Source organism: Chaetura pelagica, unplaced genomic scaffold, assembly GCF_000747805.2.
Source record: "Chaetura pelagica isolate M959 unplaced genomic scaffold, ChaPel_1.0 scaffold50, whole genome shotgun sequence".
NCBI classification, from domain to species: domain Eukaryota; kingdom Metazoa; phylum Chordata; class Aves; order Apodiformes; family Apodidae; genus Chaetura; species Chaetura pelagica.
This window is the reverse complement of record NW_009952366.1, coordinates 8,267,318-8,292,685: the sequence shown is the minus strand read 5'-3', so window position 1 is coordinate 8,292,685 and position 25,368 is coordinate 8,267,318. Positions and strand designations below refer to the sequence as shown.

At 35.2% G+C, this 25,368-nt stretch overlaps 1 protein-coding gene across 1 annotated transcript in view; it reads left to right on the top strand.

Moving 5' to 3' along the window:
- Nucleotides 1-25,368, top strand: part of ANKS1B (ankyrin repeat and sterile alpha motif domain containing 1B) — a 423,652-nt gene that overhangs the window by 111,982 nt on the left and 286,302 nt on the right. The window contains 1 exon segment of the mRNA XM_010008039.1: nucleotides 16,532-16,697. Coding sequence (XP_010006341.1) covers nucleotides 16,532-16,697 — 166 coding nt within the window.

Genomic DNA, 25,368 nt, shown 5'->3' with positions numbered 1-25,368 from the left:
TTCTGCAGATAATTGGGTTGCCACTACAGCTTTGTCTGTGCTCTTCTTGAAGGAATCACAGCAGAGGTAAATTATAGCTGTGAAGATGTAGGACCAGGGACTTTGGCATGGGGACTGACCCTGACTACAAACCTGCTGAGACTGCTAGCCACAGAGTCAGATTTTGAGATTGTACCACCACATTGTCAGCATTTTTTTTTTAAATGACAGTGATGTCTACAAGGTAACTGAGGATACACAGCTACAGCCTCACCAGCAGTCAGACCTTCAGTTACAGACTACATGTGATGCTGGTCCTATTTTTCAACCTGTATCATCACTCCTGTGATTGTAGTGGGAGACTGATTCCTATGAAATCAAAATTTCAACTGGATTTTCTTCCCAGTCTGATTTTCAACAGGCTCCTCATTCCAATTTGCCCCTCTTCAATGCATATCTTCTCCATGCCAGCCTATCTGTTTTTGTGCTTGTCTTTTCGTTCAGGCACTTTGCTCTTGCCTTTGGTTAGGCAGTGAACAGACTTCCAAGTTTTTGCACTCACAATGGCAAGAACAACAAATTTAGGCTGAGTAAAGATTCACCACTTTGTTTTTGGTAAAAGGAGTTGGAATTCTGGTCTCTGCTATATATTTGTATATGTTTATGACAGTGTATGTGGAGTGTCATAAGCAGAAGACTAGTTAGGGTCATTTTTAGGTGCTGCTTTTTAATCTGGACAAATTTCAGATTCTGTCAGCTTTTTTTCAGCATAGTAACAGGTTTCAAAGTACCCTGATATCAGAAAAGCCTATTACTGCACTCAGGACTGTGACAGATACTGATAAAAGCAGTAAAATACTTAAACTGGAAGCTGAATTGAAATGTGGTTGTTACTTGACCTGTTACTGCAGAAAAGATTAAGACCAAGAAGGAACACATACTGGCATACTAGATTGCTTTGCATGCACTTCACACATATGTATGTGTGTGAACATTCTTCATCTACATTTATAGCTGCAAGTCATGGCTGGAATTTGTATAGACAGAGTATTCCACCACAGAATCCTTTCCTGAAGCTTCCCAACGCTGCATGGTGCAAGAGCAGATATGATTTGTAAAAATCAAATGTTTGCATGTCTTGTACTAATCTAGCTTTACAATACCAAAGGACTGGTGACAGCAGGGCCTGGGCTCTGCAGAGTGCTGTGCCTTTTAGTCTACTCTTGGCTCTCACTTCTGAGTTGTGGGGAAGAGAGTACCTTAACTCCTGCACTTTCGTAACATTCAAATGTGAAATAGGTATTAAGCAGCTCAGGCACAGAGGGAAAGGTACTGGAATACTTCAGCCATTTTTCCCATAAAATCTCCTTATGGCAGAAACTTACAAGATTGAACAAGGGATATCTCTCTTCTAGTTTGCCTGAACATAGGTTTCTGTAAAGTAGTAGGTAGCAATTTGAACAAAGACCAGTTTGACAAGGGCATTTGTTTGCGTTACCGATTTGTTAAGAGGCTCAAGGTAAAGGGAGGGTTCAGGAATATGGTAAGTGTAGAGCAGTTTCGTGTGCCAGTAATAAAATTGTTTCTTGGTCTTAATCTTCCATTCTACAGTGTAGGTTAATTTACTCTTCTGCTACTAATATATTTATTTTACAAAGTTTATCACTACCCACAGGCATACACACACACACACATTTTCCTTGGAATGTATAGTGTGATTTGAAAATGTCTTTGCTAAGGAGCAAACAGAGCCTGATGTACAGAGTTAAATACAGGGCTGTCTGCAGTGTCAGAGAGATGGGTGGTTCAGAGTCCTGTGTGATTACAGCAATATTATCAGTTTAAAGCAAGTAATTTACACACCTTAATCTTGCCAGCCATGCCTGTATTTTCCTAATTGTGATATAAAGTAATTGTGAGATAAAGTGGGTTTAGTTATGTCTCATGCAGGAAGATGCTAGATCAGCTTGACTACACTGTCTCTTGATTTAAGTGTTGTATCTATAACTTAAAAATACTGACAGTTATTTCCTGTGCTTGACATGATGGCCAACCAGAAAAGAAAAATATTTTAAAAATGAAAGTAATATCTGTGAAGAGAGAAGTGCAGTTACTGTGGAAAAACTGAAGTACGATTAAAAACCCATAAGTATAAATCTTCCTGTTGCCAGCTGCCAGGAAGCATGGCTATTTACAAAAATAGAGACAGATATGGAAAGTTTACTTAAATATTTAATGAAGCACTACATTTCTAACTTAATGAAAAATTGTAGTCTTCTTAGAAGCAATGAACTTCTAGGAGACCTTCCCATTTACTTTCAAAACTGATCTATGTTCTGCTTATACAACTCCAGGATTCCTAGAGGTAGGAACTCTGGCAACTTTGTCACAGGTTCTTCTATGGAATTTCCCCAAAAATGTCTTTTATTTAGAAGGAGGGAAGAGAAAGTGGACTCCTGACTACATTTTTAGGAGATAAACTGTATATTTAGAGTTTGGAGTTTGGAGTTAATAGGTTTATATATTTCATGTCTGAATTCTAGAAGATCATCATGTCTGTACATCTTTTTGTATAACTTTAAAAAGTAGTTTTAAATGGGAAAGAATTTTGTGTTGTGTTTGTAGTATAGAAGCAGGTTAAGGTTATTTTATGGAAAGCCTGATGTTGAATGTTATGATGTTACAATTATGGTTAAAGCCGCAAAGATGGTTCTGGATACATGAGAGACAAATGAAGAAATTATATAAGGAGCTAACTCAGTTTTGACATTGAAATCAAGTCTATTCCTAAAAAAATCTCTATACTGATACTCTTTCTAGACAGAAAGTATAACTCTATGTTGTCTCTTTCTGGGGTATGTTAATATTGGGAAATTTATTGGGCATTATTTTAATTTTGACATATTCTTCTATTTTGAACTTCTATTTTGATCTGCCCCTAAAAAAATTATTATCCTCTTTTAAGCTCAGTGTCAGTCTTACAGTAACTTTTTGAACAGCTGAATTGCAGAGGCAGTATTTCTTCTTTGCTTTTTAATAAAAACAGAGTAAAACGCCATAAAGTAAACCAAAGTATTTTTAGCTGGACACTACTGGCTAAAGTAATTTAAAAACTTGGACCCAATAAATGGTGTCATCTTTTGCTTTGTTAATAACTTTACCTCTCAGTGTATTTAGTGGAAGTACATTTCAAATTAGATTGGTAGAGAAACAGATTTGCATAATATTGCCTGGTGTTGAAGTTCACCAAAATTAGAAATAGAAAGACTTGTGACATTATCTTATTTATGCTACAGAGGAGGGAAATAAGGAGGAGTACCTACCCATGCAGAGGGGTTGGAACTAGATGATCTTTAAGGTCCCTTACAACCCAAGCCATTCTATGCTTCTATCTTGTTTGTTGAGATACTAATTTGATAGGTGATGATATGAACATGGTAGAGACAGAATTAATTTCCAGGAAGGACCACTGTTAGCCAGGAAAACTTTGGCACACAGTATATCTGGAACATGACTAGTCAGAGTAAGATTGTTATACTACCTATATTTTCCTGTAGTTTCTAACCTTTGGTGAAAAATACTATAATTTTTTCTCTTCTTAATTTAGTAGATTAAATGACGAGTTTAGTTAAATGGGGTTGAGATGGAAAGCTGTATTGCCTGTGAAAAAATATTTCCATTAAACTCTTGATTTGTAGTGTTGTCTATTCTGCATTAAGCTGAAGTTTTATCGGTAATTTCAAGAACACACCACCCACACACTGGAGCAGCAGCTGAAAAGTGCAATATGTATTCTGCCTAGAGAGAATCCGCAGGTGATGATTATACCCTGATGAACAGTGATGGGAAATAATTATATTGATAAAAAATTGTGGCTTCTTTTAGTGCTATGCTACATTTGCTGATTGTGTTTTAAGGAAGGAAGCTGAGCATTTTGTTCTTGCCTATGTCATGTGTAGCTTCTAAATTGCCAATGTAAATTTTCAGTTGCTCATGACTTCAGATATCCTGTGGCAAACACATTTCTACTGTTACACAATGTAGACACCACTACACAGGTATGAAATGTAACCAGAGATGTTGTGTCTGTTCATTCTTGGATATTTTCAGAATTGACTGGACAAAGCCCAGAGCTATCTGACTATTAAGATAGCTCTGCTTTGACTGAAAGTTTGGATGAAGTGACTTCCAGAGATCTCTTTCATATAATTATATATAACCATCCACATTCTAAACTTCTCTATAAAATTCTAGATATGTTACCTCAGTTAATTTCTTTTAAAACTTAGGGCTCACTCAATTTTCTTCAGTTTATAAATTACTGTTTGTAAAAGTATGTCTATACCTGGCCTGCACCATGTAAATCTGGGTGCCACTGGTCTGTGTTGTCTCTTGGTGTGGTCATGAAACAGCAGAATTAAATAGGATGAGTTAAAGAAGTGTCAAACAGTACTGGAATTGTTCATGTGTATCACAAATAATCTGAAGTATTGATGACCATAGTGGTTTTAAAGATGGAAATTAATTACTACTAAAGATAGAAAAAAAATATTAAATTGAACACTTTCACATTCCTGTCTGAAATATGGCACAGTGAGCAACTGGGGAGATCTTAAATCATAGAAGTATGTTAAATTTTGTTATTTTGTGATTCACTGTTTAATGATAAGCAGAAGACACACTTTCAGGGAATGTTTTTGCTTTCATACTGTCTAACAAATTATGGGGAAAAGAAAAAAAAATAGAGTTGCACAGTGACTGCAGAGCTAATAGTTTTGTACATTAAGGAAGTTCAACTTTGTATTAAAAACTTCATCTGTGAACTTCTGCTGCATTGTCACAGAAATATTAAAGTAGTATGTGTAACTTGAAAACTTATGTAGAAGTTCCTGATTAGTCTGACCAAACTGGGTTTGCTGTTCAGTATCACATTTTGGTGGGCGGGGAGGGGTGGGAAAAGCCATCGTAGATACTTGGTATTTATTGTTTCTGTGATCATAACAGGAGGAAAAGAGTTTATGGATTAAAAGTTTGGTGTTTGAGGTATCTGGAGTTAAGAGATCAGTTGGGTGGTGAGATCTGAGCATGGAGATTGCTATATGGATTTACTACATGGATGAGCCATTAAGCCGTGCTGTGGCAAGGTTGCAGTTCTATGAAGGACTGTTGAAAGACACTTGATATTTTCTTACGTTTTTCTGAGTCTGGCAACTTTTTCTCTGTATTGAGTTATTTGGGGTTTTTTTATGGTGGTATAAATATATTTGAAAACCACTGGCAAGCTAATCCTGGAAACTGGGAAGGACTCTCTCTCTCTCTCTCTCTCTCTCTCTCTCTCTCTCTCTCTCTCTCTCTCTCTCTCTCTCTCTCTCTCTCTCTCTCTCTTTTTTTTTTTTTTCTTCCTTCATTTTTTTATTTATAGGAAAATTCATGGATTCATAGAGCAAGTTCCTGGAGAAGTTTGTAAAATCAAGAGAATCTTATTTGTTTCCAAAGAAAACACATGATTGACAGCTGAGAATTTAAAAAGAACTTTGTAGGCTGTAACTGAATCCTTTCTGCTGTGCAAAAGAAATTGCATGCCTTGAGTTTATTGTCATGTCTGGCTGTTGTATTTCACTGAAAACTTTTATTATCCATACCCATTATAGTGAGTCTGAAAATGAGATAAACCCTCATTCAACATATAACTTAAGCCTACTTCAGAATAAGCATTAATGTGCTTAATCCTGTTTGAACTTCCCTGCATACAGAACTTTATCAGGAGACACTTGCATGTTCACAAAAATATTAACCCAGTCCCAGGCTAAGACTTTCTTAAAATCTGAAGCTGATTGTTACAATTTTTCCACTATTAATAATTCATAATTAAGATGAACTGGTGAATTGAAAGTAAAATAAAATGAACTGGAAGTGAAAGAGAGTCCATACTAGAAATATCAAAGGGAAATACATAAGAGTACATTGTTGCATGTTTTTCTTATGAGGTATTTTGAAATTTTTTATTGTTCGAAAATGTCATCTGCCAGTTCTAGTTAAATATGCCTTTTCACTTTGAGGGGTCTCAGAAAAGCAATTCAGCTAGGAGGTGAGGAACTTCGTGGTTTGTGTTTTCTACCTAGGCTGAGGTTAATAATTTGTATTGCCATACAATACAAATATACATACAAATGCTCTCTTTGCTTTCCAGAGCAGTAAGCAGTCCTGATCCCTAAAATCGTACAATAATAAAAAGAAATAACAGTAAAACTAATAATATAGGTGATAATTGTGTTACTTTGGAAAAAGTGTAAGATAGCTTTTGAAAAAACAAGTTATTTATGTCTCTGTATAACCAGAACAGACCACCAGGCATTTTACAGTTTTTAACAAAGGATATAAAGTGTGAAGATATTGAGGTAAATTCATAAACTGACAGTGTCAAGTTGACTATATTATTTTTGGAGGTACTATTATATTATAGCATCCTAATTTTTGAATCAAAACATTTTATACTGTGAAAAAGAAGAGAGAAAATAAAATCTTTAGGCAATGTTAAGCCCTACTTAATTCTGAATAGCAAAATGGAGTCCATAACTCTCAGACAGTGTTTAAGTCTGCCTAATTGTCTAAGTACTTACTAACTACTACCTTTCTCCCTCATCAGCCTTTATATTTAGGAGATACTTGAGTTCTAAATACATATAAAGCTTTTTGAGTAATCTGTTATAATCTGGTGTTATGTGGACAGGTGCCTAAAATCTGCTTTATTCAGACTGGTTGTATAGAGTTCTTGATTTTGCATTGTGATGAATAAATATTGACAGCAGAAAGTTCATTCAGAAACCCATGTGGGTGCTTGTGCTCCCTGTATGAATGAGAAATTGTGGACATCTCTGAAGATGTTCAGTTGATGGCATTTATTTTGAACAGCAAGCCACTGGAAGCCAACCAGTGTGAGACATGAAGCATAGGGATGTGTTTGACATCTCCAGCTTTTGAGCTGAATTTGGGTGGAAATCAAACACTAGGGCACTTACAAAGGGTACAGAGCTGACAAAGCAGAAGGCCTTCCTTCACTCCTTTCTGCCTGCTTCCAAAGTGGACAGATTGAGTGTATCTTTTTGTTTGTTTGTTTCTATTGAATATAATGATGTTCTATTGTAATGCACATGAACAATTTTTGAGCTGCCCCTTAAGGATAGCTATCTTAACATTGTTGTCCTAAGGACAATGATTTCTCATTAGGATTGCATGAGTGAAGAACTGCAGACACCATAGTGTGGATTCTAAGTGGCTAGTATCTCATTTTTCACCCAGAAGGAAAGATGCAGTGCCAAATATTTCTAGTTGTGTAGCTTTAAGTGGTTCCACATGACATACAGACTTTCTGAGTAGCATATTTATTTTTCTTACCAACTTTGTTTCTTCATTGTGAAATTATGAAAGGATTGTGAGTTTTAAATTACTTCTGCATGTTATCTTCAAGCATTTAGATCCCTGTTTTGAAGTTGAGTTACTTGTTTGTTGATATATAAGTAATCGTTCCATCAAAACCTAGAAGTGTATCAGTAGGCAAAGAGTTCAGTGTGTTTTTACAGTCTTTTTTGTGTGAAATGCTGACATAGTTTGCGTATGAATGAAGTATTGAAGTATTGTGTATTGAATGAAGTAAGCACAGTATTAACAAAGAATATCTGTAAAAGTATTACATACAACTACTGTGACAGCAAATCTGGAGCAAAATTTATGAATTCTGGCCAAACTTCTGAAACTGGAATCTTGCAGTGAACCTATGGGAAGTTTTCAAAGTTAAAATTCATTGAAATGTGACATTGGTTCCCTTATAATCCTTATTCACTTAATTTTATATAATCTCCACCTTCTTGGTTTCCATTATGCAATAAATACAACTGAGTATTTGCAATAAATAAATAGATCATAAAACCACAGAGATCATTATAGTAATAACTAAAGCAGTCGAACTTTGGCATAAAGCGGTGGGATTCTGTATTTAAAGACCCATAAGAAGTAATGTGTTTAGTAGCTGAATATTTCACCTTCAGGAATGAGTAATGAAGCAGGTAACTGCTGATCCATTGTCTTCTTATTTCAGTCTTAGCTAATTGAGCTCAACATGGCCAAGCCAGTGCTCATTAAATTGCCAACTATGTAGGCAGTATGATAGGATAGCACTGGATGATGGAACTTTTTGTATGCATCAAACTATATATCCATGTTATGAGTGTTAGTGGGTTTTGACATACTTTTAGCCAAGAAACAGCAGAGTTTACAGAGGCACATTCAGAACTATGGTGCTGGTATGTGATTCAAAAAAGGAAATTGCTGGGTTCTTTAAGAACATAGGGCATATGGGCAACATTGTCTTAACGTTTGTCTGCTACTGTTGTGCATACTTCTGTATTAATGTGACAATTTATTTTGCAGTTCTAATATATGGATTTAAACATACAGTATGAATTTACTTTCCCTGTCTGTTACTGTTAGGTTCAGTTTTAAAACTACTGAAATACCATGCTTACTGCAGACAAAGGTTATTTGGTCCTATTTAGTTAGAAAATACTAACTTGTATGAAATTTGCATGCATCCTGGGATATTTAAAGACATTTCAAAAATGTTCTTCCACTGTTATTTTGTAGCTCATTTTCTCTTCAGTTGTGTACCAGATAATGATTCTTAACAAACTTGTAAATTGTTCATAATATGACTTTCAATAACTTTAGTATTTGGAAAAACATTTTTGTATTTCTACTGTTTTATTGTGGGAACATGTGTAGGAGGGGTTTCCATTAAAAAGACTTGGCTTACACTGTTGCAATAATAACTTTTATACCAAACATAATGAAATTTTTATTTCTTCTGTATTGAGCTAGAAACTTTTAAGCAGGGGGGTTTCCCTTTCCTGAAATAACAAATGTTTATTTGTAGTTTCTATTAAATCCCATGTGCATGGCATCAAGTAATTGGTTTCTGTTGTACAAATTTGTGAAATAATTTACATGACTTCAGAACAAGACTGATGGGCAAATACTGAATATTTCCCAAAAAGGTACAGATTACTTGTAACAGGTAAGGGATTAATGCACTTTAGTGGTAAAGCTTTCTTTTATTTTTCAAAGAAAGCATCTTCCATAATATCTCATTTTAGTGATGTTATCTGTTCTCTAATCAAGCCAGCTTGAACTTCTAGGGTTCTTTTCTGCTTTATGTAAAAATTGCTATTCACACAGATGACCTATTTTGTTGTATTCAATTCATTTCTCCCCTCCATAGCAACCCATATATTTTTCATTTACTAGCACAGTAATTAATTGGAATGAAGTTATAAAGGGTGAGAAAATTTCTGCTTGTCTGTTTAATGTAGTGTGTTCACTTTTTCTGCATTTGCTGTTTAGTAAATACTGACTCCACTTCAGGGTTTCTAAGTATCTAACATTTTTCTATGGTTTTGGCACTAATAATAGGAAGGATTATTTTAATTTCGTGTTTGGTGCTTCTATTGTAAGCCTAAGACTGGTTATTTTTAGTAAAGTGGGAGACAAAACTCGCTTAAGAGCAGGACCAAGGCTATGAGTCTTTCAGCTGGGGAGAAGAAGCAAAAGTGGTTCACTCCCTTGTGGTACAAAGGCACATCAATAAATTCTCATTCAGTCTTCCTTTTTTTTTTTTTTTTTTTTTTTACAGAGAAGAAACGTCCCCCTGCTCCCCTCTTTTTCTTTTCTTTTTAGTGAAGTCTGGTTATGTAACAAATATTTGTGCATTGTGTAAAGTGTCCCTTCATAGCCCCCTTCAAATCTCTGGGCTGTTAGCAAATGAACTCCAGAGCCTGCCAAAGTACACATGTATTTATCAGTCTCTAGGAAAGCTGAAAGTAGTTGCTTTCTTTCAACCTCAGTAGATAACAGAAGAGCCTTCCTCCTGTGTGTTTTGACTGTTGAAACTGACACCCTTGAAACCGTACACTCTTGTGAGCTTCTTCATTCACCTTCTGAGACATCTGGCCCAAACTTCTCAATTTCCAATTATTTTCTTTCTTACTAGAGAAAGTGTTGTTTGAAAATAAGTGTTAGTGTGGGATCTCCTTCGTATATGAAGATCTGACTCTGAAATTATATCTGAATACTTTTACAAATAGTAATCAGTGGTTTTATTGTAATTCTTAGTAATGCATAGTATTCTTTTCTTAATTTTTTCATTCAAATTTCTTTAGTTTACTAAAATTTGCCCCACGTATTGAGCTAACTGATTTGTGTGTGTGTTTAAAACCTTGATATTAGAGCATATGCAACTGGTGGAGAAGTATTGTTTCTATGGAGCTGATCTTTCAGCTCATTTATTTTTTTTAATATTACAGCCTTTATTTTAAATAGGCATTTTTCTCTATCTTGATATTTTAAAAAGATGTGGTTTTGTGTTTAAAGGAGGCTATTTAACCTGGAAATTACTTTCTAGTTAGTAATTGTGTTTTGTTCAGCTAAACTAAAAATCATTTATTAGAGCAGTTATTGTATTATATTACATTGCCACACACCACCATTAGCATTTGCATAAACCAGATTATGTAGACACAGTATATTATTTGTCACACTGAGTAATTTATTAGAGGAAGCATCTGCTCTTTTCCATGGCCTGTGTGTTGTATACATGGGAAAGCTTGTAACGTGACTACAATAATATAACTTAATTTGAAATTCTGATTATCTGCCAGATAGAATTATGAAAACTCAGCATAAAATACAGTAATATGTCTCTGCTGCTGAGGTTAAAGCTGCACTCGTGCTCACAATTTACCCATATTTTCAGACATTTGTATTTCAGGCTACATTAGCTAGCTCTGTAAGGACCTTTAGCCTTCAGGGATTGACATCTGTAGAGTTTTCATATGAAATTTTGAATTCTAAACAGCATATATGAAAACATGCATTTGAAAAGGAGAGGATAAACCCACATTTGGGGTGCCATGTAAATAATGCTCATTTTTCCTCAAACACAAAGTCTGATAAAGCAGATTAAACATTTTTAAGGGTTTCTGAAAAATTATGCATCTTCTTTACATTCAAGCAATATATATAGGACAGCAACTTAGCATGTTTTTTAAGAGGAATATTGTTCACAGCTCTGTGGAAGTCTTACTGAAACTTACTAACAATGGCTGTTTCAGGTGCTGGTGGGAAAAAAATTATCTCGGGTAACTTTTTACATGTGTTATTCCTACAACAGCAAACTCACTGTTTCAGGTGCTTGGTGAGAGAGTAAAAGAGAAAATCTATATTTTGAACACCCAGACCAGAGTAGAACCTCCAGTGTCATTACCCATAATTGACATTATTGGGGATTTTCTGGATTCTGTAATATATCATGAAGTTAATCTTATTATCTGTTCTATGACAAATTACATATTCAAGTGTTTCTAGTTGCCATAACAATGAATATTTATCATAGCCTGAGTCATGAAAAATTATTCTAATTACACAATACTATAAATATTACTTTGGTTAAATTATTAGTAAAATATAGCCGTCAAATTATAATAATATTCCTGCTTTCTTTAAATGGAGAGGTAGTCAAAATACATATTTTACCATTTAATTCTGATTCTTGGTTATGATGACATAGAAAATATTTCCAGTTGTTTTTGCTCAGCACATTTTTGTGACAAAACACCCTTCAGTTATGGGCATTCCCCTCAACACCTTGCTGCCTGTCAAAAAAACTATCTGAATTATTTTTAGTCACTGGTCAGGGCTTCTTTCTTGCTTGAATTCTTTATGTCTCTGAGCAACTGTTAGCTACTTAACATTAATATTTCAGTGTGAAGCGTCCCAATCCAACAATGTTATACAACAGACTATTTACAAACATCAAGAAATATGTTTGATTATAAACACATTCAGACTAGATATGAGGAGGAAATTTTTTATAAGGAGGGTGGTGAAACACTCGCACATGTTGCCCAGAGAGGTGGCAGATGCCCAATCCCTGGAATCACTTGAGGTCAGGTTGGACTGGGTTCTGAGCAACCTTATCTAGCTGAAGGATGTCCCCACTCAGTGCAGGGGGAGTTGGACTAGAAGACCTTTAAAGGTCCCTTACAAGCCAAACTCTTCTATGATTCGATGACATTAATGGGATAAATGCAATAATTATTGCTCGCTCTCATGGTAATCATCAGCTTTGGGTTGATGGAGCCTTTAGAATCAATAACTCTCTGAAGTTTTATTAATAAAAGTGTCATAGTACTCTATGGAAGAAAACTAGGCAGAATTTATCCCACTATGATGGAAAGAGGGCCACTTCATGCTGGTTTTCTGGCATGCAGCAAGCTATCATTGGTTATCACTGAGAAGAGCTTGGGTCTGTCCTCCTGACACTTGCTCTTTGCATATTTATAAACATTAATGAGATTGCCCCTCAATCTCCTCCAAACTAAAGAGACCCAGCTCCCTCAGCCTTTCCTCATAAGGGAGATGTTCCACTACCTTAATCATCTTTATGGCCCTGAGCTGGACTCTTTCAAGCAGTTCCCTGTCCTTGAACTGAGCGGCCCAGAACTGCCTCACCAGGGCAGAGTAGAGGGGAGGGGCAGAACTTCTTTCGACCTACTAACCACACCCTCTCCAATACACCCCAGGATGCCACTGGCCTTCTTGGCCACAAGGGCACATTGGTGGCTCATGGTCATCCTCCTGTCCACCAGGACCCTCAGATCTCTTTCCTCTGCACTGCGCTCCAACAGATCAGCCCCCAACCTGTACTGGGATTGTTCTTTCCTACAGGCAAGACTACACTTGTGTTGCTGTTTCTTTCTACAAGGCAAAAATCTAATTTATATTTTGCTAGTATGTGCAACTGTTCTCTAATGCTTTCCCAGTGACTCACCCACTCTCTTCTTTTTTTTCTTTCAGTTCTATTGTGCATATATTTTTATCCTTTCCACAAAAAATAGTCATTTAATGTACTGGCAGCCCAGCACGTTGCTTTTATGAACTTGTAATTTCAAATAAGAACTAATTCTGACTTGATAGTGGTAGTCATGTGTATGTGTAATCTTCAACTTGTTGGAATAGTTTACAGAAATTCAAGATTGAATAATCTCTAATTTAAACAAAATTAAACTCAGATTATTTTTATTTCAGATCTAAAGATTATTCAATATTTCTTTAGAAGGTTTTATTATGCAGATGAAAATATCTAGGACATGTAGGTTTACTGTAGTTACTACAGTGGATGAGGTGAGACAACTGATATTACGGAGAAGAATGCTGAAGAGCTTTTAGTCTTAGAAAAAAACAGAATTACATTGCTTGATGCCTGATACTTGAAGACAAATCTGTGTTATCTGACAAAATCTAACCTGAATTAGTTTAGAGCTTAAAAATTTCTAGAATATGCTCAGTACTTGCAAAATGTACTTTGCGGAACCGAAAGACCTGACATTGCTTTTCTCCAGCAATGAGAAATTTGTCCTTTTTTTTTGCTACACGTACACTTTTTAATTTAATTTTTAATCATCTTCACTTAATCAGTTGATAGAACTTCAGGGTATTTAAAGTATTAGTAATTCTTTTCTGACTCCAACTTATTTAAGTTCTGCTTGGCATACTATTGTCATACTTGCTTCATCACGGAGAGGTTTAAGAAGAATTTACTTGTCAGTAATTTACATTCCAACAATTTACTCAGTAACACCATCATTTTTATTTCTACTTCTCTGACATTTATATTCTTGCAATGTTAATTACAAAATGTTGAATAACATTCAGAAAATCACATTGATTATTAAGAGCAATTGGAAAAGGAATAGTGTACAAAAGAGGGAACATCAGTATGTCAATATCAATACTTGGAGAGCCCTCAGCTTGAATACCATGTGAAAATCTGATCCCCATCACATCACTGAGGACTGAGGGGATGAGGGGTGACAGGAATGGTCAAAAGCCTGGAACAGCTGGGTGAGATTTTCTCATCTAGATTTTCTCAGTCCCTAATGGAGAGGCCAAGGGAAAGCATAATAGAAGTCTGTGAAGTCACAAGTAGAGGATAAGTCAAGAACAACTATTCCTTGCCTTTTGAAGTGCAAGAATTAGGAATGTCAGACTTGATGAGATAGCTAAAACCAAAATGGGGTGCGTGCAAACTGTAAAAAGTGATACTTGTTCTAAAGGCAACGTGAGAGGGTAACTTTAGGGTCTGATTGGTGGACATAAAAAACAAAGTCATCACCTTTTGATTATGAATTGTGGGAACCTCAAAGGGTTGTAGGAGAAGCACAGCTACATGCATTGACCTGGTGTTGTGCTGGTCTTATACTGGTCTCACTGTTCTCTGGGCCAGCCCTGTTGGCTGCCTTTGTAGAGATGATATTGGGTGACATAAAGAGCCAATGTCTATTCTTATGTTTCAGATATCAATTTTTAGCAGTTTTTCATCTGTAGCTGAATTCAGGGGCTCAGCAGCATTTCACTTTGGTGTTTGTTGACAATTTTAAAGGCTGCAATATTTCTTCATGGGCTTCTCTGGGCAGATTTACTATTACTAGGGTTTTTTCATTCTGACTTCCTCTTGCAGACCTTGCATATACAAGGATTACACTGAAGTCTGCTATTTTAGCCATTGCTTTGTGACATAAATTTTTGCCTCTGTCTTTTTACAGCAAACTTAAATGGACAAAGTAGAAATTTCTTTTTTCAAGGTAGGAAGGAATCCTCCTCTTGTCCTGCAGTTTCACTTCAGCAGCTTTGATGCCTCCACATTACACAGTGCAGTCTAGGGAGAAATATTTTCCATATTTATTGTGATAAAAAGACAGGAATATAATATAAAGTTAACAGAGAAAAAACTTTTTTTTTTTTCCTTTTTTTTTTTTTCTTCCAGGATATGAACTGCAGGAATAATTTTCTATTAACTTCATTTAAGGAATGAGATGGATTAAGTTTATAAAGCTGTATCTGGAGCTGCTTATATTTTTCAATTCCTTGCTATGTCTTTAGAGTCCATTAGCTGAAGCTAGTTACTATTAGTGTATAGCAGTAAAATTGCTAATGCAGGGAGCTCATACTCTGACTAGACATAAAAAAGAAAGAGTAAAAGAGGTAGAGACACAATCACATTCCTCTTTTGGGCATGTTTTTGAACACTGACCACTAAGCTTATATTGCTTGTTAATGCATACTTTTTATTATTATTATTATTATTATTATTATTATTTTTAAGGTTTGTTAGTATTTTGTTTGTTTTATTTAGTAAGATTTTTTCCATTAACTATTTCCAGTATTAATTTTCAAGATCTTTATTCAGTGGTTAGTTAACCTAGATGGCATTTAAAATTTGGTTCTACTGAAGTAATCAAGTAAAATTTTGAAGTGGAGCTCCTGTTGCCATATTAACCCTGTCCTTTGAGAGGCACTGAATTATCACCAGATTATGAACTCTCAGGTCACAACACAATGAGCAGGAAAAACTGCAAAAGAGTTCAGTAATGTAGTGATCCACTGGCACTACAAATCGTTTACCTGAAAAAGCACCTGTTATCTACAGCCATACTTTGCCTTAGGCAATATGAGTCCTTGTTGAATAAATCATTATTCCACATCCTGTGATCTTCATCACATTCATCAGTCATTTTCTGAGTAGTGTTATGATAATTTTGAACTGTCAGGGTGCTTTCTGGCCTTTTGCGTTTTATTATATAGTATTTGATGTATGTGTGGTGCTTGACATTCCCAGGCATCCATATGTCCAATGTAAGAAAAATGTGGATGTTTGTCTTTGCCCATGCAATTGCTTTCTGCCGGGATTAAAAATAAAATATCTCAAATCAAGAAACTCTGGTGAAACTGCATGTTATCTTTTTACTCATGTTCTAAAGCAGAGATAGACTCCTTGATTGGACAATTTAGTGTACCAGCCAAACTTCTAACTAATTCCTTTTTTTCATCTGTCAGCATTTGCTAATGATGGAAATTCAGTGTTCACTATGTACCACTGTTAGGGGACCTTGCAACTTTATTGCTGTTCACAGGAATATAGAGCAGTAATTCACCTTCATTCACAACCTGGGATTCAGCTGTCAAAATGTAGATGGTGTATCTTTAGCTTTCTTATACAAACATATTGTAAAACCATCCCCAAAGAGAAAGTAATTGCAGTGGTTAATGTAATTGTCACCTTAATGAGATTTAATAAAAAAAATTAATAAATTTGTAATTAAAAAGAACTTATTAAAAGACATCCCTGAATTAGAACTCAGCAAAGCAGGTATGGCAAGACCAATTATGCTGGAGCTTTTGCAAAATACAAAGTTTGATGAATAAAGCCTTTTCTGTAGATAAACAAGAACTGTATTACAGAAAAAAAAAAATAAAGAAACACGAAATGTTATCCTGTAGCATGCAAGTAACTCTTCCAGTCTGTTCAAATTTGGATTTCAGCAGACGGTAGTATTTAATTTGCTGAATTATAAACCCTGCTAGCCAGTGTTATTGAACCTGGTTCTTTTCCTGTGTCATCTGAGAAATATCTCTCTTACCTACTCAAATTTTTGCATTTCAGGAATCTTATTCAAAGAAGAGAGGTTATGCATTGGAAGCAATATCCTCTGTACCTCTGGATGCAGTTCCTTCAGAAAATGATAGCAGTCTTTGTGATTCGATAGACATAGCAGTGACCAAAAAACCTTGTTCCCTAGAGATAGCAAGAGTTCCTTCCTCAAGACCAGGTAAATCACCAAATAATACTTTACATAGTCTTTGGTGTAAGTGTAACATTCTAGAAGGTTTACAATTATTTATAGAAGGTACAGGTTTATATTTTCAATAATACAATACTCTGTTTACTTATCACAGCATGATTACAGTCTTCCATTAGCTACCATAAGAGCTTAATATCAGAATGAATAATATCAAAATGTTGTAGAAGGAAAAACAAAGCACAGATTTAAATAATTTCCTAGATAAAGGCAAGAGGATTGAAAAAAGCCAAGTTAGACATATAATTTCTTTAAGCCCAGCCTTTTGCAGTTATCTATTTACCAGCCTTTTTCTGTTTTTTAATGAAGTGCTTAGCAACAATATTATACAACTAATTAAAAATCTCAACTACACTGTATTTCCATGTTACATTAATGAAGATCTGCTCTGTGTTGGAAAATGAAACAGTGCATAAGAATTTATATAAATATTAAATGACAGTTTGGAAAACTACTGTTTGAATCATACAGGTTTGAACAGCAATGAGTTACAATAGTTAGCAAACAATAGAATTATGCTGATTCAGATGAATCTTAGTATCTCTGAGGACTCTCTTTATGTTCTCCAAAATTACATGCTTTCTTCCTTGTTTGAACTCTTCATTAGTCACCATCTGGTACAGGAATTTCAGTACACAATCACTTCACTATACATGGTTGGACTGAGAGTCTGCTTGGACAAATGACAGTTCTCAGCATCACAGACCTATTTGAAATGGGCAATTGACTTTTTGACATGTGCTGTCTTGATTATGAATCATAATAGGGGAAATACATAAGAATGACAGATGATTGCTGACTAACATCATGTTACCTATCTAGTCTGTGTAAAGGAAAGCGCCTTCTTGATTTCACAGCTGACCTAGAATTGGGAGACTGCCAGAGCTCTATCAGACAGGTACCAAGATACAGCTTTGGAGTCTGCAAGATGAGGTGGAGTGGATTATAATTCTCACCTCTCCATAAAGTCTGGGCTAAAGAAGACTTGAGGGATCCTGCTTTATGGACAGATCTAAGAGGTGACAGAAAATGGAATAGCATCTTTATAGCATAGTTGCACAGAGTGGACCAGAATGTGGCTCAAACATCAGTATGACTAGTTGTGTAACTGAAGATTTACTTTGTTGATGCTTTGTTGATGTTTTTTTGGCTCTTACAATCTGAAATATTAGCAGACTGTGCAGGACAAGATTATGGGTTGTTGTTCAGTAAAGGGAGAAAATGCCAAATTATCCCTTTTCTTCAGACTTACTTGATTAATTACCATAAATACACTTATTGCAGTGGGTAGGCTGCCATGCCCCTACCCCATAAATTGTCCAAGGGAGTTCATTATCTGCCTCCATAGTAATGGGGCTCAGCTACAAAGCTTTCCATTGTAATTAGTATTTTTTAAAAGCATTTAAAAAAAAAATAAAAAATATGGACATTTTGCTAGTTAAAATACCAGGCTTTGGAAGCTTGCTCTCTGCTGAACATAGACATTTTCATAAGCATAGTAAGCCCATTAAGATCAGTGTGAAAAAACAGATCCTACAAAAGGACATTTTTAGGTCTTAATCTGGAAATGTGTTTTGTGTATGGTTAAATATGATGTGTATGAGAGGCCCAGAGAATCAAGAAAGGTGTAGGACATTCATTTGCATACCCATCATTTCAGTAAAATTTAACAAGGTCAGTGAATTGGCAATATAAATATACTGTAATTCCTTCTGTCTTAGTTTTCCATATATTTCCATGATCTTTTCCTTTCCATTTTATTGGGAAGAACATTTGGCTGTATAGATAAACAGATTCCATAATGTGATTTTGTTTTAAGCTATAAATGTAGTAGTTAGATAACTGGCCAGGCTTGTCTCTGTAATCATGTTGGCTGTTATCTTATACTACAAATGGCCCAAAGGTAATCAACCATGTCACTCACAGTTATAAGGTACTTAGTACTATACATAATTGTATGTGGATGTCAGCCTGCCACTTCAGCTCACACAGATTTATTGCTTGAATACATTGTGTGATTACAGAGATGATCAGTTTAAACCAAATATCTAATTTGCATTACTTTTTTCCTGAGTTTCCCTGGTTTCATATCGCCAAAACGTGCTGGCTTTTGGAAAATGGTTTCAAATTGCTGTACAATGTCTTATGTAAAGTTCATTTCAGAGCACTAGGCAGCACTTTGAACATCTGTCTGTCTCCTTTCCCTAGGTGGTAGGAGTCTCTAGTCAACTCTCCCCACTGTCTGGAGCATTACTGCCTCATAGAAATAGAAGTTAGACTGACTGCACTCAGTGATGGAAAATTCTCCTTTCCTATTTTGAGAGAAAGGGTCATTCTGGCTGACCTTTCAACCTGTACAGTTGCATGCTGTAACTATTATCTGCCCTACTAGTAAACTACTAACAGTTTGGGAATAGTCACCTTGTCAGTCATCATCCTCTAGTCTACTGGGGAAAAAAAAAAAAAGTGCCTGCTGTGTAGTTCTTCATATAGATTTTAATTTCCTGAATCTTATTCTTGAACTCATAGGGAAGAGCAGAGGATGAAAACTTTTAATCACCCAAGGGTAAAGGTTTGTTAGATGTAAGGGAGAACAGAACAGAAAGGAAATAGAAGTAGTAATAAAGTTTGTTACTTCCACTTTTGAAATTCTGTGTTGTGTGAGCTTACTGTCTGTATGCAAGAAATTAGGTTTATATAGGAAGAAGAACAGTTACATCATTGGTTTGTGTTGGCAGTTAAAACAATTGATTCTAATTAGGACTGATCTATTAGTGAAAAAGACTGCATGTATGTCTGAGTTCAAGATAAGCTGTTCTTTGTTTCTGTGGTAGATTGATGGGATAAGTAAAATATAAATTTGGATTTCAGATTTCATGAATCAATCCCATTAAATTGTCATAAATTAATTTATAATTTAATAGATTTTACTAATGTTTCTGTTCCATTATTCCAGAACAGTATCCTCATTCCTAAAACTAGTCATCTTAATTTTTACACTACCCTTCCATTAAAAAAAAAAAACACATGACATATTTAACCTTGAAAAATAACCATGAATTATTATAAGTTCATAAGGCACACATTAATATTGCCCTTTTGACCCCCAGAAGGTAATTAAATTTTGTGAACTGTAGCAGCAAATCATTCGGAAAAATGTGTAAAATTTCAATAAATGGCTGAAACTCAGGGCACTGGATAATTCCTATGCTTGAGTAAGCATTGCCAAACATTTTTGTGAAGTTAGTGTGGTTTTCATCAGTCTAGAATACTGGTAGAAGTTCAGGTGCAGCACCGTGCTGCATTTGGGCCTTTGCTGAAGACCCTTGCAGACTTAGCTTGCATCCTTGGTAGCTTGGACATTTTGTAGCATGCTCCATCCTTGCATCTCATAATGTCATACTCTTTATTTAGCAGAAATGTTGAAGGAAATCCAGGCTGCATTACACAATAAATGTTAATAAATGTGGTTTGTTTGAGTTTTTTTCGTTGGAGCTAGGTATGTGTCTGTACCCATGAGAAAGATCATCTCTCTTTCAGTCTGTGTCCGTAGTTTCTGCTGCAGAAGTTCTCTAGGGGTGAGACCAGGTGGCAGCCTACAAGCTGAATTTTTAATAATGGTGAATCATGGCCAGTTCTACTTAAATATTTTTAAGTCTCACTGAGTATAATTTGGAATTGGAGAGGACTTTTCAAACTCTGTTTTTCATTAATAATTTGGTGAAAAAAATTCCGTATTTGGGAAAACTGATCTGTCCATGTAGATTGATGAAAGTTTTAACACAGCATGTCAGTAACAGAGATATCGCTGTTCAAAACCTGCTTGAAAATCACCTTGGGATAAGGGAGTTCTAGTTCAAAGACCTATTTTTTCCAGTTTTGTTACTTTACTGTGGCTGCAGGTCAAAGAGATCTTGGTGAGCCATCTTCAACTTGAAACAGCTCAGCTGTAGCAATGCAGAATTCAATGTGGGCTCCAAAATCCAGCTGGGAAATAAGGTAAATACTGAGGGGCTTCACTTATGCTGAGCTCTCAGCCACAACATAGTCAGCAATTCCCAAGCCAGCAATTTTAAAGATAGCTCTGAGTTCCCAATTACATCAAAGATGTAACTTCTGTCGAAGATGTTCCCTTCTGTCAAGGGGAGAAAAATGTCCTTAGATATGTGATGTGTTACCACTCGCCTGTAGCAGGCAAGCAAGGAATTGAAACAGAAAGGAAGAGACATGTTAGCAGCTGATCTTTTACCCAGCTAAATGTACTTTGGAAAAATCTTGCTGTTTGTCAGTCATGATGTTTTTGCTATTTAAAAAAAACAATAAAATTGTATGTACTTGTTAGTAACCTGGAAGAAGGACCATACTAGATTATATATAATATTAATGATACCTTTTTCCTATAGAAAGATAGCTCTGAGTTCCCAATTACATCAAAGATGTAACTTCTGTCGAAGATGTTCCCTTCTGTCAAGGGGAGAAAAATGTCCTTAGATATGTGATGTGTTACCACTCGCCTGTAGCAGGCAAGCAAGGAATTGAAACAGAAAGGAAGAGACATGTTAGCAGCTGATCTTTTACCCAGCTAAATGTACTTTGGAAAAATCTTGCTGTTTGTCAGTCATGATGTTTTTGCTATTTAAAAAAAACAATAAAATTGTATGTACTTGTTAGTAACCTGGAAGAAGGACCATACTAGATTATATATAATATTAATGATACCTTTTTCCTATAGCCTTATAATCACAGCAGGGAAACAAAAAAAAAAAACCAAAATAAAACAAAAAAAAATGTATGCCTTTCACTGAATTAGTACAACGTAGCAAGCTGTCCCCAAGCTGCCCTACCTACTGCAACATTAGGATTTTTTTGTTTTCTCAGCCTGGTGTCTCTGTCCTGTCATTACAATGAAAATTTACCTGAAGATTTGTAGCCAGTGAGTCAGCTCACCTCTGCTTGCATTCTTGTGTTTAGTATATAACAGTGTGTCAATGAAGCAATCTCATCAGATATCTGGAATACAATTCTTTTGAAACTTGGATTGCAAAACAGCCTAACTGTGATAATATTTTAATCAAACTTAAAGCATGATTAAGATACCAAATGGATCTTCTCTTGTTTAATGAATTTATAACTTCACTTTTGTTCAGTTGTTTTCTAACTATAAGCATACCAGGGCAAAGTGGCCACAAGAAGGAACCATTACACTGCCAGATACACAAAATTACTTGGATGAATGGAAATTTAAGAGGCTGGCCTTAGTCATTTGTGCTTCATCATTTTGAAACTCTAATTGATCTGAAGGATTATGGATTAATCTTTCTGAAGTCCACTCACCAAAATTGCTCTTTTTGTTTTGCTGTTTATTTATCAGCTTTTTAGTGAAATATACTTTAAAAGGAAAATTGAAAATTATCAATTTTCAGCTGTATTTTCCAGTTGATAAATTATCCATATTGAAATATAATGCCCAGTCTTAACTGTAGGACCTATACATATTTTTTTGCTGCTCCTCTTTGACTTCCTTTAACCTGCGTCTGAGCTAATTGGAGAGAATTCTACTACAGTACAGTATTCCTTGATTTACTTGTTTAAACAGGCTAATTTATAAAGATGTTAGGATCACATTCAGAACTTCAAAATACAAATCTTTGCCAGAACAGTGTGTTGGAAACCAAACTAACCTTCTCCTGACTGAGTTTCAGTGATGACACATTTCTTATTTGTCATTCCTCCTGCCACAGGATAGACTGCAGAAGCAGTTTTGTCTGATGCACTAGCATATGTTTGCAGTTTGGATTTTTTAATTTCATGTGATATTTTAATAAAGGTTAAGGGAGTGCTGATGGGAGAACAAAATATACAGTAGCTCTTCTATAGTGCATTTTGTGTTCTTCTGTTCAGCTAGTGCTAATTTTAAGCACCTTTCAACAATATAAAATAAAAGATGTCTGAAAATTATTCCAGGATAGTGTTTGCTAATATAGTTGTTCCTATAATATAAATTTATAATTTATTTTCTATTTCAAAGGTTTTTTTGGCATTTTAAAATTATTTTTGTTTTCTCTAAGTAAAAATCCCCAAAATATGGGCAGCTTGGGAGTTCTGTTTTATCATAATGACATTTTCATACCCATTTTCTGTATTTCTGATGTTGCTATCTAGTTCTTGGAGTACAGTTAGGATGCTTTGTATTAGCCTTTTTAGTACTATACCTATTAGAGGAGCACAGTTCACCTGTGGTTTTGGTTCTGTGTTGACAGGTGTTATTAAACTAGTGATTCTGTTCAGAAAATTGAAAACAGAAAATTGAAATCCTTCTATTTCACCATCACTTGAGTGGCAGACTCTTAGCTGCAAAGCACTATGCTAAAAAATTATTCTTTATTGTGTTTGGAATAAAAAAAGTCCTGCTTCTTTGTTTAATTTCCCTTCCTACCTTTTAACGAAAGCAGAATTTTTCCAGCAAGGCAAACGTATCACTTCAGTATCACAAACTGAGAAGGAAGCAGTGGAAACATTCAGTGATCACTGTTTCTTGTGTCATACTTGTGTTGTACTTTCTGGGCTGATTCATGTAGCTGGAAGCTTTCAGAATTCCAACAAAGAGCATTAAGAGCAATGAAGTTTTACAGGCTTTTTGACCCTCCTCCCCAAGGCATTTGTAGGATAAAGAAGGGTAAAACTGTTACCTTTTTTGCCATTTGGGTAGTCTGGAATGAGCAAGGGAGTGGTACACACAGTGGATACTTTTCCCACACTTGCATCTGGAATCATTAGTTATTAATTTTTTTTAATTATCTCAGTTGCAAACGTAGACTACTTTAATGAATTGTAATAACCCAATGTAATAATAACTCAAATGTATTATAGAAGTGAATATCAAATTAACTCTATTTACTTGTATTAAAAAAAACCCTTCTACTTTCTTTTAAAAACAGGTTAATTAATAAGATCCAGTTTCTTGAAAGCAATGCTAATTCGTGTGACTGTGTCCCTTTCATTTATTATTAATGGTGATCCATATCAGCCATTCCACTATTGCTGATGTCAGCCTGAAAGCTTGTAACTACTAAGGTTACTTCATTAGCTTTCTTTTAGTCTTCTCAAATCTTATAATTATTCTGAGTGCTATTAAGAAACAGCATCATTTGTTGAGATAGCTTCTTGCCAGAGCTTTTTAAACTCTTGAATACAATTACATAGATCTGTTGATTAACATTTTCTAGCTTTAGTAACTCATATTTAACATTCCCCTTGGAAAATTTAATATAAGCATATTTTCAGATAAATTTCTGTTTGATATTTAGGAAAAAATCTTTCACATATCTGTTGGTTTATAGTGTTATTTTTCCTGCCACATTTCTAGAGTACCATGCCAAAATTTGGTTTCTTCCGTTGTGCATTTATATCCTGTATGTCCTTGATGCAGCAGTTCTTGTGGAGACACAGCATTATAATAATAACTAAAGACTTCAGAATGCATAAGCATAGGAGACTGAATTGAGGTTGCACAAGTCACATCAATTATTACGTATCGCAGCTCTAATCTACTTTTCTTTACAACCTTTTCATGCCTCTAAGAGGTTTTTAGTGTATAATTAAGATAATTGCTCCCTATCATATGCTCCCCTGGATAACATCTCTGATAACATCCTTAACAATGAAATATTATTCTTAAAATACTCTGTCATTTTTGAAGCTAAAGCACATGGGAATGACTGATACCATGTGACCAGTTCATTATCAAAATAGATGCAGGTCTCCACCTATCCAGTATGTTCCGGAAAATGTGTTTATGTTCCTTAATGTTAACTAGCCTACATTTTCTCTGCAAAGTGAGAGCAAAAAGCTGCTGCTTGACATATGTTAAACATTCTTCTGATGATTCATGACTTTTTATTGTTTTTTTGTTAAAGCACAGTGGAAAAAACATTAGGTTTTGCTGGAGTTTTGGGCAAGTTTTGCAAATGAGTGCTCATCAAAGTGCATGCATTCTGACCAACTCTGCTTCATCCATCCTGGTGTGATTACCATCTAGAATGATCTCATTATTCACTTGACTGCATGCTGTCAGACAAAACCTCTTTTTCAAATAAAGACAATAATTCAAAAGAACACAATTATTTGGAGGCATTTTGCATTTTAAAGCCCATATGCAAATTTGAGTTTTTCTTGGTCAGATGACTTTGTTGCAGCATTCTTAGCATGCACTTTGGAGTCAGGGCTGACATATACATAGACCATGTACAACATAACTCCATTCTTGTAAGTAATCATATGCTTAAAAATGCTCCTGACATAGTTTTATAATTGAGCAGATGTAAGTGATAGTACCTTTTATAAGTCACAGCAATTTATAGATATATGAGGAATAATATTACTATAAACCTCATCCAATTGCTTATATTTGCGGTAATAGTAAAACTTCATCCTACTGTTCATTTGTTTACATTTTACATGGATCTGGTATATTCTAGAGGAATATAAGCTTGTATAATGGGCATAGCACTGCATGGAGATCTTCACTTGGCATTTAGCTAATATTGCATGTCTCCTGGTGCACCTGTGAATTTTCTACAAAACTTAAACTGAATTTTCTACAAAGCTTTTCAAGTTGAATCTTATTCTGTATTAGAAGTTG